Below are 18,411 nucleotides of genomic sequence, written 5' to 3' on the forward strand. Positions count from 1 at the left end.
GGTCCCTCTGGCTCTTCAGGCACACTGCTCCCTCTTGTCCTTTCTTACCCTCTCTTACCCTCTTCTTTTTCTCTCTCTCTCTCTGTCTCTCTCTCTTCCCTCTGAGTTAAGAATGGTGGACTGACCCAGAACTTTCTCTCTCTCTCTCTCTCTCTCTCTCTCTCTCTCTCTCTCTTTCTTTCTTTCTTTCTCTCTCTCCCTCTCTCTCCCTCTCTTGCGAGCCTGTCTGCATGTCTGGTTGGAAATTGACCTTATTCCCTGCTGTTGCCCGCACAATAAAAGCAGGGGGAGGAAGCAAGAAAAGCCTAAAAGCTATTGCTCTAGTTCTAGCAAGGACTGTTTTTCAGACATGCAAGACCATGATCCAAACCTCCAAAATCTCCCATGATTCATCTGGTGAGGCCTGCACATCTTCTCAGTGCTTCCATTACAATAACAAGAGCCCCTCCCTTCCCCTTTCCTCTCGAGTCAGCACCATATAAGGGAGAGTCGCCAGGATCCGCACTGAACTCGATGCTCCCCCCTTGATGCTCCTCTCTGCCCCAAACCCTAGCTGTGCTGGTGCTGAGCCTGCTGGGTAGGATCCATACTGTCCCTGGCTGACAGGAAGCCCATCCAATTATGCCAAAGAGCAAACGACAGAGAGAGGAAGGAGGGGCCAGGTTTACAAAAGGCGAGGGCGGCTGCTGTTGCTCGGTTCTCCTTTCCTCTCCAGCTGAAAGGGCAGACGCAGAGTTTAGCATGTGATTTTCATGGAACTTTTCTCCTCCACCTCTCTCACTTCTGCTTGCAAAAGGGCAGTCAGTGCAGTCTGAACATTGGCAATGATATTTGAGAGCATTCTAGCGCGCCCCAGTCTTTAACGGCCTCAGTTCCGGCGGACAAGGAAGAGTCGATGTGGTTGGTAAACACAGAGTGGTTCTCCCCCCCCCCCACCCGGCCTGCGTGTGTTGCGGAGCCTTGATAAGGAGTGGCAGGCAAAAGCCACGGAGCAGGACCGAGTGTGGCTGTTGAGAGGCGGAGGAAGTGTTGTGTCAGATCTTGACACAAGCTGGCCGTTGGGGTGCTGGGCCGCAGGCCAGTGTCTGTTGTTCTAAAGTCTAAACCCTGGACGGCGTTAGCTCAGCTCGTGGTTAGCGCTTAGCATCCTCCAAGGCCGTGCGGCCCATATGACTGACAGGTGCCGTTGTCCTGTTGACAGTTGTGTCCCACAGCTAAATCTGTCACACACACACACACTCACACTGTCTTTGCATGCTCCATCTTGCTTGGAATGAATAGCTGTAAAATGTAGTTGATAGCGAGCATTAAGATGATTTATGGGCACAAAGAGAGCAGACATCAACACTCATTCACTGCTGGCTGGGTGTTATTGCAGAAGTGGCCTTGTTACAGCCGTCAGGAGCATACAGTCTGTCAGTCACCGCAGCCAGTCATGACATTTCCTGTTCCGCAGAGGAACTCTGCATACGAGCCAGCCTGTACAGAAAGTGCAGTCTGTGTGTGAACTAAAAGTTTGTTTGTATGTATGTATTTATTTATTTATTTATTTATTTATTTGCTTGCTTGCTTGTTTAAGGTCTGCATGGCTACCATGAGTCTCAGGAGTATAACCCAGTGGTGTGTGTCTGGAGCTGAAATGTTTTTGTGGCCTAGTTTAAGGCTCTGCCCCAGTCTTGGGCTGGCTACATGCCTCCATTTTAATCATGGTCCAATAACCTGCTATGTTATTCGGATACAATCCGCTCTCTTTAGGAATATATAACCCACTTACTTCAGCAGTCTCAGGGCTTTTTTTTTTCCTGTGGTCCGGTGTTCTATACCAGGCATATTTTTCCATTTTTAGTTCCATTTAAAATTCATACGAGCTGGCTTTGCTTTATCTTTTTTTTTAAAACAAATAAAAAAATATATATACACTAAAAAAAATAAGATGATGAATCTTCTGTTTTCTTCTGTGATTTTAAGTTTTCAAATGCTTCACTGAGAGTCTTAATCAAACGTCCAATCTCTTCACATTACTAGAGAGGAGGAGAGGCAGTGGGTTACAGTGTGTGTGTGCCCCAATTCTGTCTCTGTGAATGTTTCATCCTTCAGATATCATGTGCTACCCGCCTGCAGGGTGTCTATTTTCATGGCCATGTGTCTCCGTGTCAGAGGGAGAGCTCCATCATGTGATTGACCCATTCATCCTAATATGCTTACTGCCTCCGCATGCTCATCCGCCATACGTCAGGGTGCTCACTTACTCTAGAAACGCTCCCTCTGTCCCTTCTTGCTACATCATGGCAGAGCAGGATTCCGGCTCGGAAAAGGGTAGTTTGAGAAGAGAGAAACGACCGTGACGAGGCCAGGGCGGGATGGAAAATCCGAGCAAGCGAAAGGGCTTGAGCTCCGCCCAGTCAGCGACAGCCCAGTGAATCATTTATGACTGAGCGGGAATGGGAACTCATCCCAGTATCCCCCCCCCCCCCAGCCCCCCCCCCCCCGCGCCTTTTCCAAGGCGTCTAACAACAGGCTGCTGGTAAAATTCAAAGACAAAAGCAAAGCCCAGAGCTGGCTGTACTTTTTTCCACATATAAATGCGAAATGATATCTTCCTTGCGTGCGACACTTTCGCCGAGCCAAGCCAAGCAAGATGGCTCTTTTCTTTCATGTGCCTTTTGTTTTCCAGCAGATGTTTTTCAGCTGCGATTCCTTTGTGTTGTGTGTGTGAAGGAGCGGCGTCTGGCCAACAGAGGGCACCGCTGCAGCTCCAGTGTGGCTGTGGCTGGGCGGCGTGTGGGCTGTGGCCTGCAGGGAGCGGGGAAGCTGACGCAGGACCGCAGGTTCCTCTCTGTCCCTGTAAACAATCCTGCATGAGGGATCACCATATAGAGAGCGCACCGTTCATATAAAAGATTAAAAAAGCCATTCTCCATTCTATAGAGGAGTCTTCATCGTTTAGTCTTAATGCTTATTTCCCAGCATCCTTTTTCTTCAATAAGTAGCCACGAGCAAGGGTCGTCCAGCTGGATCTCCAAAACAAAACAGTGCACTTAGAGAGATGTGTGAAGAGAGAAAAGGAGAGAGGGAGAGAGGGAGGGAGGGAGGGAGAGAGAGAGGGAGAGAAAAAAAGAAAGAGGGCTCTGTTGCTGAGGTCACCACAGAGGCACGAGGAGCGCATTCTACAGTGCCGACCCCAGAGCTCCGCGGAATGTGCGGATGCTTTCCAGGTCTGGTCTGAAGGAGGAGGAGCAGGAGGAGGAGGAGGAGGAGGGAGGCTCTCCAGGCTTGGTGCAGCAGCAACAACAGTGGCAGCGGAGTCCATTTATAGCAGCTGAGAGGACTTTAGGAGCAGGGAGTGTATCAGTTCAAGCCCCGAAGTGTCTGGAAAATCCCAGAATAATTGTCACTTTCCAGCCTCCTCCTCTCTCTCTCTCTCTCTCTCTCTCTCTCTCTCTCTCTCTCTGTCTATGTCTCTCTCTCTGTGTCTGTCTGTCTCCCTTCTCCATCCCATTCTCCCTCCCTTCCTTTCTTTGCCATCTCATTCCCATTTCCCTCTGGCTCTCCCTCAGTTCCACTCCTTACCCATATTTTCTTCTCCGCGCGCTGTGTGTGGCAGTGAACTGTGTGACAGTTAATTTCACAGCCATAATAGCCCGTCTGCGCAGTGCACCCTCCTGAACGACTCGGCGCATATGGACATAACTGCACACATGGGGGGGGGGAGCTGGATGAAGCTCCCTTTTTTACCTCTGAGCGAGTCGTTTTGATTGGTGATGTGCGGGCGGCTGTGGAAAGGGAGAAATAAGGCTTGCAGAGGCAGATGTGTTTTCTGGCTGGGCTGCGAGGGGAGAGGCCTGACGTGGGGAGCCAGGTCTTTGGAGCAGAGCCTCAGCCAGCGGAGAGCCAACAGTGGCCTCGCAGTCTGTCTAGACAGGCCTGGTCCTGCCTTTCTCTCTATCTATCTCTCTCTCTCTTTCTTTTTTTCTTTCTTTCTTTCTTTCTTTCTCTCTCTCTCTCTCTCTCACTCTCTCTTTCTCTCTCTCTCTCTCTCTCTCTCTCTCTCCCCACACCATCTCTCTGACTGCTCCCATAGAATCTCCCAGACTCGCGCAGTGCTGCCTGGCCTACCAAGCCAGGAGATGGAGAGAGCGAGGGAGGCACGAAGCAAAAAAATAGATGCTGAAAGGGAAATGAAGGAAACTGGTGAGGCAGAGAGGGAAAAAAAGCCACATAAGGTGCTGGTGTGTACTCTGTCCTGTTTCACTGTATCACAGACTTGTTTTAGATAGGTAGATATTGTGTGTGAGGCTGGCTTGAGATAGTGTTGTGTAGTGTAGTGCTTTTGACATGGAAAAAGGGCAGCAGGGCTGCTTGTTTTTGAATATTGGAATGTACTGACTTCCGTCTCTGTTCTCCAGTTGATTTGTGTAAGATAAGCCGAACACAACACCACTGGCCCTGGCCTTTCCTCATTTCATTTGTTTATCCCTGTTTAATTCGCACGAAAGCAAGTATTTTCCATATATTGAAAACTCCCAATATGAGTTTCCCCAAGTTCTCTTTCCAAGTTTATGTGTTTTAATGAAGTATGTTTGAAAGGTTGTGGAATTCCACAGAAAGACAATGAACAGTTTGGTGTTTTTCTCGGGTGAAAAAGGTGCCTTGACTTCACAGTGGAAGAGGACATCCTTGGTTATTTCTCAGAAAAGCCGAATCATCCCTTCTCTGTTGGGAACATTTTGTTTCCTCATGCTGGGCTGGTATTTATATCCGTGTTCGACGTGTGGAATGACAGATCGAGACACTGCCAAGACGTGATCTCCTGTTTGTTTTGATGTCTCGGTTTTTGATCTCGGTGCTTTTCCCCCGACCCCATTGCTTTAATAACATCATGGTGAATTTCTAAACTTTTGTAGATAAAAACAGCACTGTTGACATTTATGAAAAGGCCGAATGTTCATACTCACAGTTGGCCTCTGGAATTGTTTTTCCTCTTCCCTTTGTGTCTGTGTTCTGGGTTTTAATTGTTTCTGTTCCTTAAAGAAGTGCGGAGCCTCTGCCGTGCTCTCTGGAGGAATGGGATTGGTGGGTTGACCACAGTGTTCTGTCTCCTCAGGGCTTCCTGATTGGGGCGCGGCCAGAGAATGCGTGCGAGCCCATCGACCCGCCGCCGGCGCGGGACAACCTGACCGGGGCCTTCATCGTCCTCATCAAGCGCTTCGACTGCAACTTCGACATCAAGGTAACAGTTGTCATGGCCCCACAATCCCTTAAGCTGTGAGTTGAACACCCCCAGGCCCACACTCTCTATATTCATGATTTAGAGAGCTGATTAAAAGGAATCGTCTTGCACTGTACATTCATATACAAAGACACACTCAGACACACATACGCAAGCACTCACACAAACACACTCAAGGTGTGCCTTCGCAATGTTGTACGCATTTACAGGAAGGTAGTCTGGAACTAGGCTCCCATGCTTAATATGGGACAGGAAATAACACACACACACACACACACCACCCTCTCCTATTTTACTAAGGCTCCTACTCCTCTTTTTTTTTATGTGTTGACTGAAACCCAGCCAGAAGAAGTGAGTGGGAGCGAGTGAGTGAGTGAGTGAGTGCGTGAGTGGGTACAATTTGGCCTCAGAAGTCGTAAGCGAACACCACCTTTACCTTCACTCCTTTAAGTGGCTCCTGGGGGGGGGGGGGGTGAAGTTGAGGTGGGCATGGGGGGATAGGGTGACCACTATGCGGCGACTGACTGCACTCTCTCGAGGGAGGCCGTGCTAAAGTTTCACTGCCATAGCACCTCAGCTGGGTGAGCGTCTCTGCCGGTAGGAAATGGTGGGTAGGATACATGCAATCCCCATCTTGTGTTTCAGGGGGAAAAGGGGCAGTTTCATACACCCTGTGTGTGTGTGTTAGTGTGTGTGTGTGTTAGTGTGTGTGTTAGTGTGTGTGTGTGAGAGTGAAGGGGAAAGTGTGACATCTCAGGTTCTTGAGTTTGTGTTCTCCTAATAAGTCTCTGTGGTGAGGCAAAGCACACTTGATCTGTGTCATTACTCAACCTTGAAGTCTGGCCCTGTTCAACAGGGAGGCGTGCACAAAGAAGTAAGAGTGTGTGTGTGTGTGTGTGTGTGTGTGCGTGCATGCATATCTACCCATGAGCGCATTTGGGTGTCTGTAATCTAAGGTGCATATGTTTATGTCTGCCCAAGCGAGTGTCTTTCTGCATCTGTCTGCCAAAGAAAGTGCATGCTTGTGTCTGTGTTTCTGTGTGTAAGTGTGTGGGTATCTATGTGTGAAACTAGCAGGCAGTAACTTGTGAGTGAGGTGAGTGAGTGAGTAGGCAGCCCCCCTCATCCAGTCATGCCTTATAAGGCAGCAGTGCATCACAGAGGTGTTCCCTGTGCCGGGCTGAAACTGGAGTCTCCAGGCTCAGCGCTGCAGGCACTTCCCAGAACCACCACGCCACCTGGCACTGACCCCAGATCAGGCACTACACCCTTAAGACACTTACCCGCCAGACCACTGGTCCAGAGCTTGTGTTAGTTACACCAATCTCAGTTAAGGCACTCTTTCTTTCAGCTAATTAAGAGAGGGTGAATTAAAGGTTTGTTGTACATTAGTTGGCAAAAGTTGCTGTTTGATGAAGCTCTTCGAGCTGGTAGCAAACTGATCTGGAATCAGTATGTTACATTGGCAGGCGCACACAAACAAATGCCTAGTTTAGGAACAGATTGCTCTAGAGGGTCGTTGTTTGGGAGTACGCCCTGAGCTGACGCCAGCAGACTGACCCAGAATCAGTGAGTGAAATGAGCTGCAAACACTAAGCAGGTGCCCACTGTAGACTGTGTGTGTGTATATTGGCTCAGTGAGCTGGAAAGGTCAGCTGTAAGGGAGGCGCAGCAGCTGCCTCTGACCGGAGATCAGTGAAGTGGGACAGCCCGTAGGAGCAGAGCTGCACCAAGCTGTCTGTAGATCAGTAGTCTGATGTAGGGGGTTATATAAGATGGTACAGTCAGGGAGGGTGAATGTTGGGACGGGGGGGGGACTGGCTGACTCTGAAATTGGATCACTTGGTCAGGGGTGTTGTCGAGTGGGCTCCCTCCCTCCTACTTTCTACCCCTCTCTGTGTTTCTCTCTTTCCCCCTCTCTCCCTCTTTCTTTCTTCCTCCCTCCTTCCCGTCCTTCCTTCCCCTTGCTGTCTCATTCTCTTTCTCTCTCCATCCCTTCCCTCACACACACACACACACACACACATGGCTGCTGTGCTGCAGCGGATCGATTCAGATGACATTCCTGTCCTGCATGACTCCACACGTTTCGGGTGCGCCCAGCTTTTCCTTGTCAGTCCAGCGGGGCCCAGATGGAGAGGGCCGATCTTTTCACACCGCGGTGGCGGCGGCGCTCACGGCCAAGACTGCTTCCTGCTTCCTGTCTCCCGCCTCCCGCCGCTGCAGCCCAGCGCTCTGCTCCCCTCCTGCATAGGGGCTGCTGGAGCCTGTTCAGCTGGCACGGGGCGCCGGTTACAGTACACAGGCACTGCAGTGTGTGTGTGTGTGTGTGTGTGAACTCACTTAACCCTGAATACTGAGGAGGTGGCTGTGGACATGCATTAAAAAGGCTGCGGCAGTCAGCAGCACTCAGTGTGGGTGTGGTAAAGACCAAGACTGGAATGATGAGAGATTTAGAGTGTGTTTCTGTCGCTGTGTGTGTGTGTGTGTGTGTGCGCGCGTGTGCGCACGCACGCCTGTGTGTGTGTGTGCACATGCCTGTGTGTGTGTGTGTGTGTGTGTGTGCACGCCTGTGTCTATATGTCAGTATTAATAGCTATAGGGGGGAGAAGGCCAGTATCCAAGCAGACTTCAGGCACACATGATGAATGAGTGAAAGAGGGGGGTAGAGAGAGGAAAGAAGAGGAATGGTAGGAGGAGGGGGCCTGAGCTGGAACATGGGCTTTGTGAAGACAGAGTGGGGGACTTCATCTGTAACCTGCATGACCCCAGCTGTGTGTGTGTGCGTGCGTGCGTGCGTGCGTGTGTGTGTGTTCCAAAAGGAGGGAGGGATGAGGGGACACAGGAAACTCAACACTGGATCCATCTGTGTCAGAGATCTCTTCCCCCTTTTCTTTCTCTCTCTCTTCCTCTCTCCCTCTCTCTCTCTCTCTCTCTCTATATCTCTCTCTCAGCGTTAGAGAGGAAGGCCAGTGAATCAGCCCTCTTCCTGTCTCCAGTGCCCCTCCCCCCTCCCCTCTCCTCTCCCTTCTCTCTCCCTTCTCTCTCCCTGCACATTCACAGAGCCCTCACACAATGGCATGTTATATAACACACGTGCTCTCCCCCACACACACACACACACACACACACACACACACACCTACCACCGCAGGGCAGACACCATCGCTAAGGATAGGTGTCGTTGTTGACCAGCTCTCTGGCCGAGGCCTTTGTGGAGGCGTTTTGTATGTTTTTCTGTTTTTTTTTTTTTCACGTGTCGTCGGGACCTGGAGCTTAAGCGCCAGCCATTCTAAAAGCGTTCCGGCCTGTCAGTCAGTCCGCCGGCCCCTCCGAAGGTGTTTTTGTCCGAGGGCAGCCGCCAAGGATATGCTCTTATCGGCCCGGCAATGCCCGCTCCGTTTCCCTGGTGTTGTGACACCAAACAATCCTGTGCACCTCTCTGAGCAGACTGACGCCATCACCTCGGGAGGCGGGAGGGGCTGTGTGAAACCAGAACACACACACAAACACACACACACAGTCACACACCTTTAGTTAATGTGTCCTAGCAACAGAGGAAACACTGTACAGTACATTAATACTGAAACGCACACACGTACAGTCATACACACACCCACTTCCCACACAATATATGCTGGTGTATGCCGGGTACTCACACAGAGTACTGGATAAGTTTACACACACACACACACACACACACACACACACACACACACACACACACACACCCTGTAACAGTCTTCTCTACCTCACAGTATTATCAGTAAAGGCCCCTCCCTGTCGTTTCGGCTCTTATCTAATCTTCCATTGGACTTTGAAACCGAATCCTTCTCCTCTTTAGATTTCGTTCTGAAAGAAAGAAAGAGAAGTGCAAGGCAGGGGAAAGAGAGGAGAGAGAGAAACATTTTCATCTACTCCATAACAGAAAGGTCTCCTCAATCAGGAGGTGTGAAAATCTATGGCAGTTGGAACAGCCATGACAACATACTGCAGTACTGTCTGCCATCGTGTGTGTATCTATCTGTGTGTGTGTGTCTGTGTGTGTGTGTTAGTAGTATGCTGCAGTAATGACTGATGATCTCTTCTGTTCTAAAATTATTACTGGTCAGAAAGATGTCATGCTGAAAGGATTTGGTGTGTGTGTGTGTGTGTGTGAGAGAGAGAGAAACACACTGCTTACACCATTAGGTTACACCATTCACAGCTCTGTCCTATAACCCTCATTATCTGAAAACAACATGTCTATTCTTGCAAGCTTAGAACCTTGACATTTTTCTAATTCCTCCATCCCATATCCAGTACAGTTCCAACAAGACAGGTGTCATCATGCCGCTCCCAGTCAAATTTTACTCACCTGTGGTTATCTCCAGGTGGTAGACAATCTCACTCTCTACAGTTATAACAGTCCGGCCCAGACCATAAACTCCATTAACACATTAACTTAACCCTTCCATTGGCACAGTACTAGAATGTGCTACAGTGTGGAATATAACAGTCATGTACATTAATCTGCATTTAGCCAACTAGATGTAAGTCTGTGGTGTCGTGTAAACCAACCCCACCAATGATCCCAGCCCAAGTCCCCTGCTCACACACAGAACTATAGTGATATCTACTGCTGCCGTGCACATGTGCTAAACTCTAACTCTTCTATCGCACTTCATATATGATTATTATAACATTATCGTAAAGGAAGTACATTTACTGAGAGTAGTCCATACTGTAACAGCAATGCATGGAATTCAATTAGAATACATTTAGGCTCCACAGTAGACTCCTATTCCCTGTAGGTCAAGAAACGTCAATTGTTCGTAAGAGATTCAACCTAGTGTGTGCGCTTACACAACCCCCTTCAAACATTAACAGACCAGCCTGTCGTAAACACATTAACAAACCTCACACTGGGACTGAATGCCTGTCTATCTATGGCTATGTCTATGATATCTATATTTATGGTTATGGTTTGGCACACCCTTTTGTCCAAAACAACACACAGTATATGAACACTACACCAGTTAAAAATGTACACTTTCAAATTAAATTGAAAAGCCTACATTAAGCATCATAGTAATAGTAATGATACCAACATATCAATAACAATGTAAAATATCAACAATGAAAATAATGAAATCAATAAAAAGCATTCACATCCAAACCAAACTCTGTAAGAGAATTACTTAATAAGGTGCAAGGTGAACAGAGGAGCCATTAAACGCTTCCTGAAAGTCCCCAAACTACCACAAGAATGCGGAACACTAGGCAATTCCTTCCAGGAACGAAGAACTGTTGAGGAATCTTAATTGTGACCTTTTTGAGTTGATGTTTACCCACAGTATGTGTACCGTTCCTAGCTGTGACATGCTTTTATTCTGTTGATGTCTGTACACGCCATGGCTTGCATCGGGATGCCGATTTCTTGCCTCTCAGATGCTGTTGTTTTGTCATGACGCAGTAAATTAGAATGTCAGTCTGATTGCAGACGTCCAAATCCAAATGAAAGTGTCAGCGTTTGATTGCTGTTTTGATTGATCTGCTATCCTGCAGCCTGTTTCATCAGAGGCTGTGTGTCTCACATACTCATGCAACCTTTTGGTCTCTGTCATGCACGCATTAGCTCCCACAAGGTTTGTGTCTGTGTCTCTCATTATGTGTGGCTGTCAAATACATCCACGCCTACACATGTAAACACAGAGAGAGAGAGAGAGATACACAGATACACACACAGATAAACTCCTATAAGAGTGCGTGCATGCGTGCGTGCGTGTATGGTTGTCTTAAGCATACACATATGCTCGTCTTTAACCCTCTGTGGACCCCCTGCTGGGTGCCAGAGCATGAGCCTGTGGAACAGACGTCTGAGCAGCAGCGTAAAATCACGCGAGCATGATGAGAACCTGACACACTACCGCGGGCTTATTTTTTCCCCCACACTTGTAGCGCTCTTTCTTTCTTTCTTTCTTTCTTTCTTTCTTTCCTGCCTCTCTCTCTGTTGTGGTTGAAATAAAACACCACCTCGTTCAGACAAAACAGTGGAAAGATGTTCTTTCTGATGACATGCTCCTTGAGCTGTACCTCAGGCAATAATGCTGTGTGTGCACCATGCCCCCGCCCCCCCGCCCACCTCCTAGTAGTCTGTGCTGGTACACCAGGGCTTATCAGTGTGGGGAAAACCCCTTCGGTAGCGCGTAGAGTCACCACAGCTTACCGCAGTTCCATCTGCGCTGGGGCCAGCCGGCCTACCCAAACTCCACCCCCTCCCACCGTGAGGGATGGAGGCAGCCGATGCTATCTGGCTGGGATGTGTGGTGGTGGTGGTGGAAGTGGAAGGCCAGCGGGGCAGGATGTGTTTGTTGGGGCCCCACTGGGGACCTACAGTGGTTATGCTCCACTGAAAATGAGAAAGGGATTGGGGGAGGGGTGGAGAAAGGAGAATCCTCTGCCAACAACCTATGGTGGAGGAAGGGTTAATGCAGTGTTTGAGTGTTTCTCTCTCTCTCTATCTCTCTCTCTCACAGAATGAGCAGGGTGGGGGGTTGCCTGTTTGTGTGTATGGAGATGTATTTTTGTATGAGTATTGGGAAGTGTTTTTTCTTTTGCCTTAGTGTGTGTGTTTGTGTGTGTGTGTGTGTGTGTTTGTGTGTGTGTGTGTTTGTGTCTATGAGTTTTTTTGGGGGGTTTGGGCGGAGGGGAGGTTATTGATCCCTCTTTGTCACCCTCCTCCTCCCTGACTGCCCCAACTCCATCACTTCTTGGCCTCTGTCATGCTCACTCGCCCTCCCCCACTCTCTCTCTCTCTCTCTCTCTCTCTCTCTCTCGCCCCATCTCCATTTCTTGCCCCCTCCCTCCCTCCCTCTCTCTCTAAACCCTGGCGTCTGAGGAATGCTTTGAATGCTCTTATCTGTGCCCGTGCAAACACGCAGTAATCCAGCCATCTTCTCTCTCCAGTTCCACTCTGGGCAGGCCTGTTAGAGTTTGCAGCTTCTGAACCCTTTTCTCCACTGCAGCCCTTATCTCTACCCCCCCCCCCCCCCCACACACACACACACACACACACACACACACACACACACATACACACCTGGAGTCCACTCTCCCTGAGTTACTGCTATCTTGGTGCCCAGATACATATTGGTGTGGACATTACTGTTGGGTAGCCTAGTTATTGAAGTGTAGTTAGAGTTCACGAAACATGTTCGGTTTCAACATGTGTGTCTCAGCACCAGGCCCTCTCTTATGTGCCTGCGGGTTAGCCAGGATTGTGTGTGTGTGTGTGTGTGTGTGTGTGTGTGTGTGTTTCATGGGGAGTGTACATTTCCTCCCTAACAAAAGGGTGGTGGGTGGCCATTGTGAGCTACAAGACCGTGTTAATGGGTGGTGGTATTCTCATGTGGTCCTCTGTGTGTGTGTGTGTGAGCGAGAGAGGGTGTGAGAATGTGTGTGTGTCTGTGATTGTGTTGGTGATTACGTGTGTATGTGTGTGAGTGAGTGAGAGGGAGAGAGTGGGGGTAGGCTGGCTAGTTTCAGCTGTGAACCCTGCAGTGGGAGTTGATGAAGCAGGCGGCTGGTGGGGGCTGTGGACTCTGACAGGGCTGTTACGTGTAATGGGAATCATCTGGTCTACCCCGCATCGTTACACAGCTTGTTTCTCAGCATGGAGAGAAGTACACACACACACACACGGCAAACACAGCTTAAGCAACATGTTGAGGATCACACACCCCTTCCTGTAACACATACGCTCATTTCATGCGCAAAGAGGCAGGGGGCCTAAGATGCTTTTAACATACACAAATGTACATACACACACATGTATATACACACGCACACACGCACACGCACACACACACACACACGCGCGCACACACAGCCCCAGAGTCACCAGCACCCCCCTGAGTGTGCATTGATTTCTGGCCTTCATTAGTCCGTCTCTCTAGGGGTACAAACTCCGAGCCAGCCTAGCCCAGCCAGAGTCGCAGCCAATCAGCGCGCGCGTGTGTGTGTGTAAGCAAATTAAAATTGTATGTGTGACAGCATGTGTGTGTTTTGAAATCATCAGAGAAAGATCATTGAGTGAGCACACACCCTGGGCAGTAAAGAGTTATAATGCAAATACTGTAGCTGAAGCACTGTGCAAGGTCTATCTATACACACACACACACACACATACACAAACACACTCACTCACACACACTCACTTCCCGCCTCAATCCACCGCAGAGGGTATAACTGACCGATGCCCTGCACTGAGGCGTAGCCCACAGTCTCCAGCTAGCCTGCTCTCAGAGCAGTGGGCACTGGAGCCTCACTGCTTTGGTAGGGGACTACAACAACACCGCAGTCAGCACACACACACACACACACACACACACACACACACACACACACACACACACACACACACACACACACACACACACACACACACACTTTACCCAGAGCCCAGTCTGAAGTGAACAGGCATTTTCTTCTCCGCGGTCCTTCAGGATAAAAATAACTCACAGCCAGAACTGAAGGTGCTGGTTTGAGGGTCTTTGTTGCCCACAAGTGCAGAGTCATTTTAGAACTGGTAATCCTGGAACCTGGAATGGTTTAAAAAAAAAAAAAAATGTATATGCAAATTGTTAACCTTTACTAACCCTATGCAAATTCTTGACCCTTCCTAAATGGCTGTTGTCTAAATTTTCTGCAGTTAGCTTTCAGAATTCTTTGCATTGTTCGTGCTTAAGAATGTGTCATTGGCATCCGATTCTCTATAGCAGACACAGGACAGAAAGATTATCAACATAAATCTGTACCTGGTCGCATGTGAGGACTGTAAAGGGGCGTTCACACCTAAAACGCTAATTATAACAATAACGGCAAAAAAGTATTCCATTAGCTAATATGATTGACAATGTCCACATACAAACTATAACATTGACAGGAAGAATGATATAATTGGGGATCGCTTTCAGAATGATTTTGAGAATGATAAAAAGCTGACATTGACAACCAATCATAATCCATCAAATTTTAGACATAACATTTATCAACACGAAAAGAGACTTTCCTTATCGCTGGTCAGCATGTACGCTCATATCGTTATAGTTACAATTAGTTCCCGGTTTGACCGTCCCTTAAGGCTTTACTGTTGTTAAGGGATGCCCTAGTAACACAGATCACAAGGCACTATTCCAGATTCTCGGAAGCAGCAGCAGCAGCAACAGTTGCCCAGCAATATGTGTTCCCATTCGCATATCTGTCATAATCAGAGAATAGGCGCTGTGTGACTCTCTTCCACAGTTTATCAACGCTTAATGTTTTGAACTGATTCATTATGAGCAGACACAGCATGACAAATGACAGGCGAGCCAGAGAGAATGAATTAGATTACTTTTTCTTTTCTTTTTTCACCTCTCGGCTGAATACTCCACTGTTGGGAAAAATTTTGCAGATATCGAGTAACATTTTAAAGTACGGGAAAAGATGTCTCTTGAGGTGATGTGCTTTGAGGCCCTCCCCGGGAGGTCCGCTCTAGGAAGTTGACCAGCGTTAGCGGTGGCCATTTGAATTGCGTTTTCCAAAACCGTCAGATGACCAGACCGTGGAGGTTAAGGCAGCAAACAGGAAGATGGAGCTGAGTCAGGCCAGGGTTGCGGACAATTCACCGGGCAGCTGCATAGTTGGTCTGGAGCATGAATAGTTCAAGTATGAGTCTCAGGAAGTGTATTTTGAATGAAGATGAATATAAGCCCAAACACCAACCTCTGAATCCTCACTGGTAAGCTAGCATAACAGCGACTGAGTGACAAGAATAGCCACACAGTATGTGAAGTATGGAAGCAGGGCATTGGTCCTGCCAGTGGCCATGAGAGAGAGAGAGAAAGAAAGAGAAGATGGAGGGATGGAGTGGAAGTAGAGCAGGCAGGAGGCAGGAAGGCAGGCCACTGGAGGTGGAGGGGTGGATGCCAGCACGCTCACTCCCTCCCTCCCTCCCTCCCTCACGCACGCTGGGGGGAGGCAGCGGAGTGTGAGCACAGGGCGGCGGCTGCTGCTGCTGCTGGTGCTGCTGGTGGTGCTCTGGTCCAGAGGCGGCGGCCACAGGCAGTCACAGCAGGCGAGCAGCTCTGGAGGAGGGAGGGAGGGAGTGCAAATGAAGTGGTTTTGCGCTGGTGGGAACTGGATAGTGGGCGCCACACTGGGGACTGCAGCGGGAGACTACTACAGTGGGATGTGCGGAGAGCAGTGCAGTGGCAGCACTTTGGGTTGTGACAGCAGCGGCAGGGTGGGGCAGGAGCTAGGCTAGCAAGCTGTGAACTGGGTACAGCAGTAGGGTCTGTGTCTGTGTGTGTGTGTGTGTGTGTGTGTCTGTGTGTGTGTGTGTGTGTGTCTGTGTGGCCCTGCTTAAATCCTAGAGAGAGCGAGAGAGAATACAGAGAGAAAGGAGAGTTGTAGATTTTTTATTTATGACTTGAGGAAGAAAGATGACTACTGTTGTTTGCACAACCATTTTTGGCTGGAGTGTAAAATCTAGTGCTTCCTGCTTTGTGTGTGTGCAAGTGTGAAAGAGAGATAGGCAGATAAAAGGGTATGAAATAGTCTGTTTTCCCTCTGCATAGCTGATTAGAGCCAGACAAATCTTAAAAACATCTGTAGTTTTCCACAGCACCTTGTCTCTCATGAGCCAGCCAGCACTCTTTATGGCAGAGCTAAGCCTGTTTGAGATGCGCGCACACACACACACACACACACACACACAGTCAGGCAGGCAGGCAGACACACACACACACACACACACACACACACTGACCCTCTGTGCAACTCCTTGTCTCAGTAATCACTGAACCATGAGAGCCAAGATCACAAACTAGGAAAAGCCTCAGTCAACTCCTGGCCTGGAAGACTTCAACAAAATGGACGCCAAACAGGAAATGCTTTGATTTGTATGTGTGTGTTTGTGTGTGTGTGTGTGTGTGTGTGTGTGTGTGTTAATGGTAACATTTAAGGAAAGCATTATTAGAGGAATGTTGAGGTTGCCCAACCATTCAGTTCAAGCGCAAATAGCACACACTCACACAAAACTCCTCCTCTCCCTCATCAGGCTTCCTGTTATGTAGCCTGTGTCTTTTTGTCAACATGGAGGCACAGAGGGCCTGAGAAGGGAGGGGGGATTCAGCAGCTCAGGCTACTGAGGGACCGGACAACTGCCTTGTAAGGCTCCATGGATTGGTTTTTTTTTTGTTTCAAAAACCGTGTTTACAAACATTTTTACTGGACGGAGAGCTTATGCTAAACAAACCTGGCTTGAGTTTGTGTGTAAGCTCAGCTACATGAGTTTACTGCTCCCTGAACCAGAGTGTTATGTTTAATTTATCAGGCCCTGTTACTTCAGTCAGTGGCCTTGGTTGAGTAGCTATAGATTGACATTAGAGTGTAAGTGGAGCCAGTTCATCCAAGGAGGTTTTGATGTGAATAAACTTGAGTCTAGATTTACAATTTTGTGAGTGAGTACTCTGCCTTTTGATTACCGTATTTTCCGGACTATAAGTCGCACCAGTCAAAAAATGTGTTATGAAGAGGAAAAAAACATATATATATATATATATATTATAAACATTAAAAACATATATATATATATATATATTGCACCTGAGTTGCAGGACCAGCCAAACTATGAAAAAAAGTGTGACTTATAATCTGGAAAATACAGTACTATGTGACTCAAAATTCAGGCCTGTTAAAGATCACACATCCACATGCAGACATGTTATTGGCTGATGAGTTTATTGCGATTGGCTAATAATGGAAAAAGAGAAATGCGTACGCATGAGTCTGTGCTTGCTCATAAAGTAGTTTTATTACCCTGTGGCCAAGACCGCATGGGTTGAAATGTTGAAACACCGTGATGAGTACGTCTTTTAGCATACAGTACACAGCCTGCAGATTGCAGATTTGAATGACCAGGGCCCATCCAACATATGTTGCATTAGTACACTTTGTTTTCATTGGGCACTTCCCCTATGACCAGCTGCTGTTACTTTGACTTGACTTGAGCTGATCATGATTCTGACCAATGTCTCTGGCATTGTCCTTGTGAAGCCTCTCTCTCGTCCCGCCTGTCTGCAGATATAAGTTATGACCTAGATTCGGTCGTTATCGTGCGAGAGTCATATGCCAATCATAAAAAAGTCTGTCCACTGTATTTCAGTCACGTCAGTGTGGGTGTGATTTGCCAGTCAAACCATGTGGGGATGATCACAGTTATACAATATTGGCTATGTGGGTGGGGCAGGGTGCCTAATACTAGTCCTTTTGTGTTCACTTGAATGTGTTTACAGTTGTCCAGTTGTAACTCTACTTTGGTTAAGTTTTGTTTGTTTCACACTGATGATCCCTTTGTACTGATGAGAGTCACGACTGAGTATAAGAACAGGGGAAAGTTAAGCATGACTGCACAAAACATGATAAGTTATCATGTTATCAAATGTCAGTAGGCGCATTCAATACTTTTTTTTCCTGTGTCATTCCACTTTATTACACATAACTCTACTTATGGATTTTAATATTTGGATTGTTTTATATGTGTGGATTACCTGAGTTAATACTAATGTCTGGTGAAAATGTAATGTGAATAGCCTCACTGGAAGTATACTTAACTGAAAGAAATGTTGACGCTTTCAATACTTATTTCCCCCGCTGTAACTTGTCACCATGCGACTCTCATTATAATGCACACATGTCTGTGTTGGTGTGCACACACTTTATATTATATGGTGTGTATGTCTATGGACATGCTGCCAGAGTGCTACCATCCACGTGCCTGTAGATGTTCGTTTATAGGGCTGTGTGTGTGTGGGGGGGGTGAGCAGCACGATGCCCATGACCATCTGAACACAACGGTTTTGTCTCCTCTCTCTCTTTCCCCCTTCCCAGGTTCTTAACGCCCAGAAAGCCGGGTACAAGGCCGCCATTGTTCACAATGTGGACTCTGATGACTTAATCAGCATGGGATCCAATGATTGTAAGTCTCTCTCTCTCTCTCTCTCTCTCTCTCTCTCCCCCCTCTTCCCTCCATCTGTGCACACAAACAGTCAAACATGCAGCCGAGTGGCCTGCTCATGGGTTCCTGTGGGACAATCCTCCTTTGATGACTGAATCAGTGGCCTTGTGGCGGCCACACGGGCCGTTGCCTGCCTCTG

At 48.1% G+C, this 18,411-nt stretch overlaps 1 protein-coding gene across 2 annotated transcripts in view; it reads left to right on the forward strand.

Moving 5' to 3' along the window:
* rnf13 (ring finger protein 13) overlaps nt 1–18,411 on the forward strand; it is a 43,472-nt gene that overhangs the window by 7,097 nt on the left and 17,964 nt on the right. For both annotated transcript variants that reach the window (XM_042056275.1, XM_042056274.1), the window contains exons 4-5: nt 5,105–5,230; nt 18,146–18,233. In XM_042056275.1, the coding sequence (XP_041912209.1) occupies nt 5,105–5,230; nt 18,146–18,233 (214 nt within the window). The remainder of the gene's footprint in view (nt 1–5,104; nt 5,231–18,145; nt 18,234–18,411) is intronic.

Source organism: Alosa sapidissima, chromosome 12, assembly GCF_018492685.1.
Source record: "Alosa sapidissima isolate fAloSap1 chromosome 12, fAloSap1.pri, whole genome shotgun sequence".
NCBI classification, from domain to species: Eukaryota; Metazoa; Chordata; class Actinopteri; order Clupeiformes; family Clupeidae; genus Alosa; species Alosa sapidissima.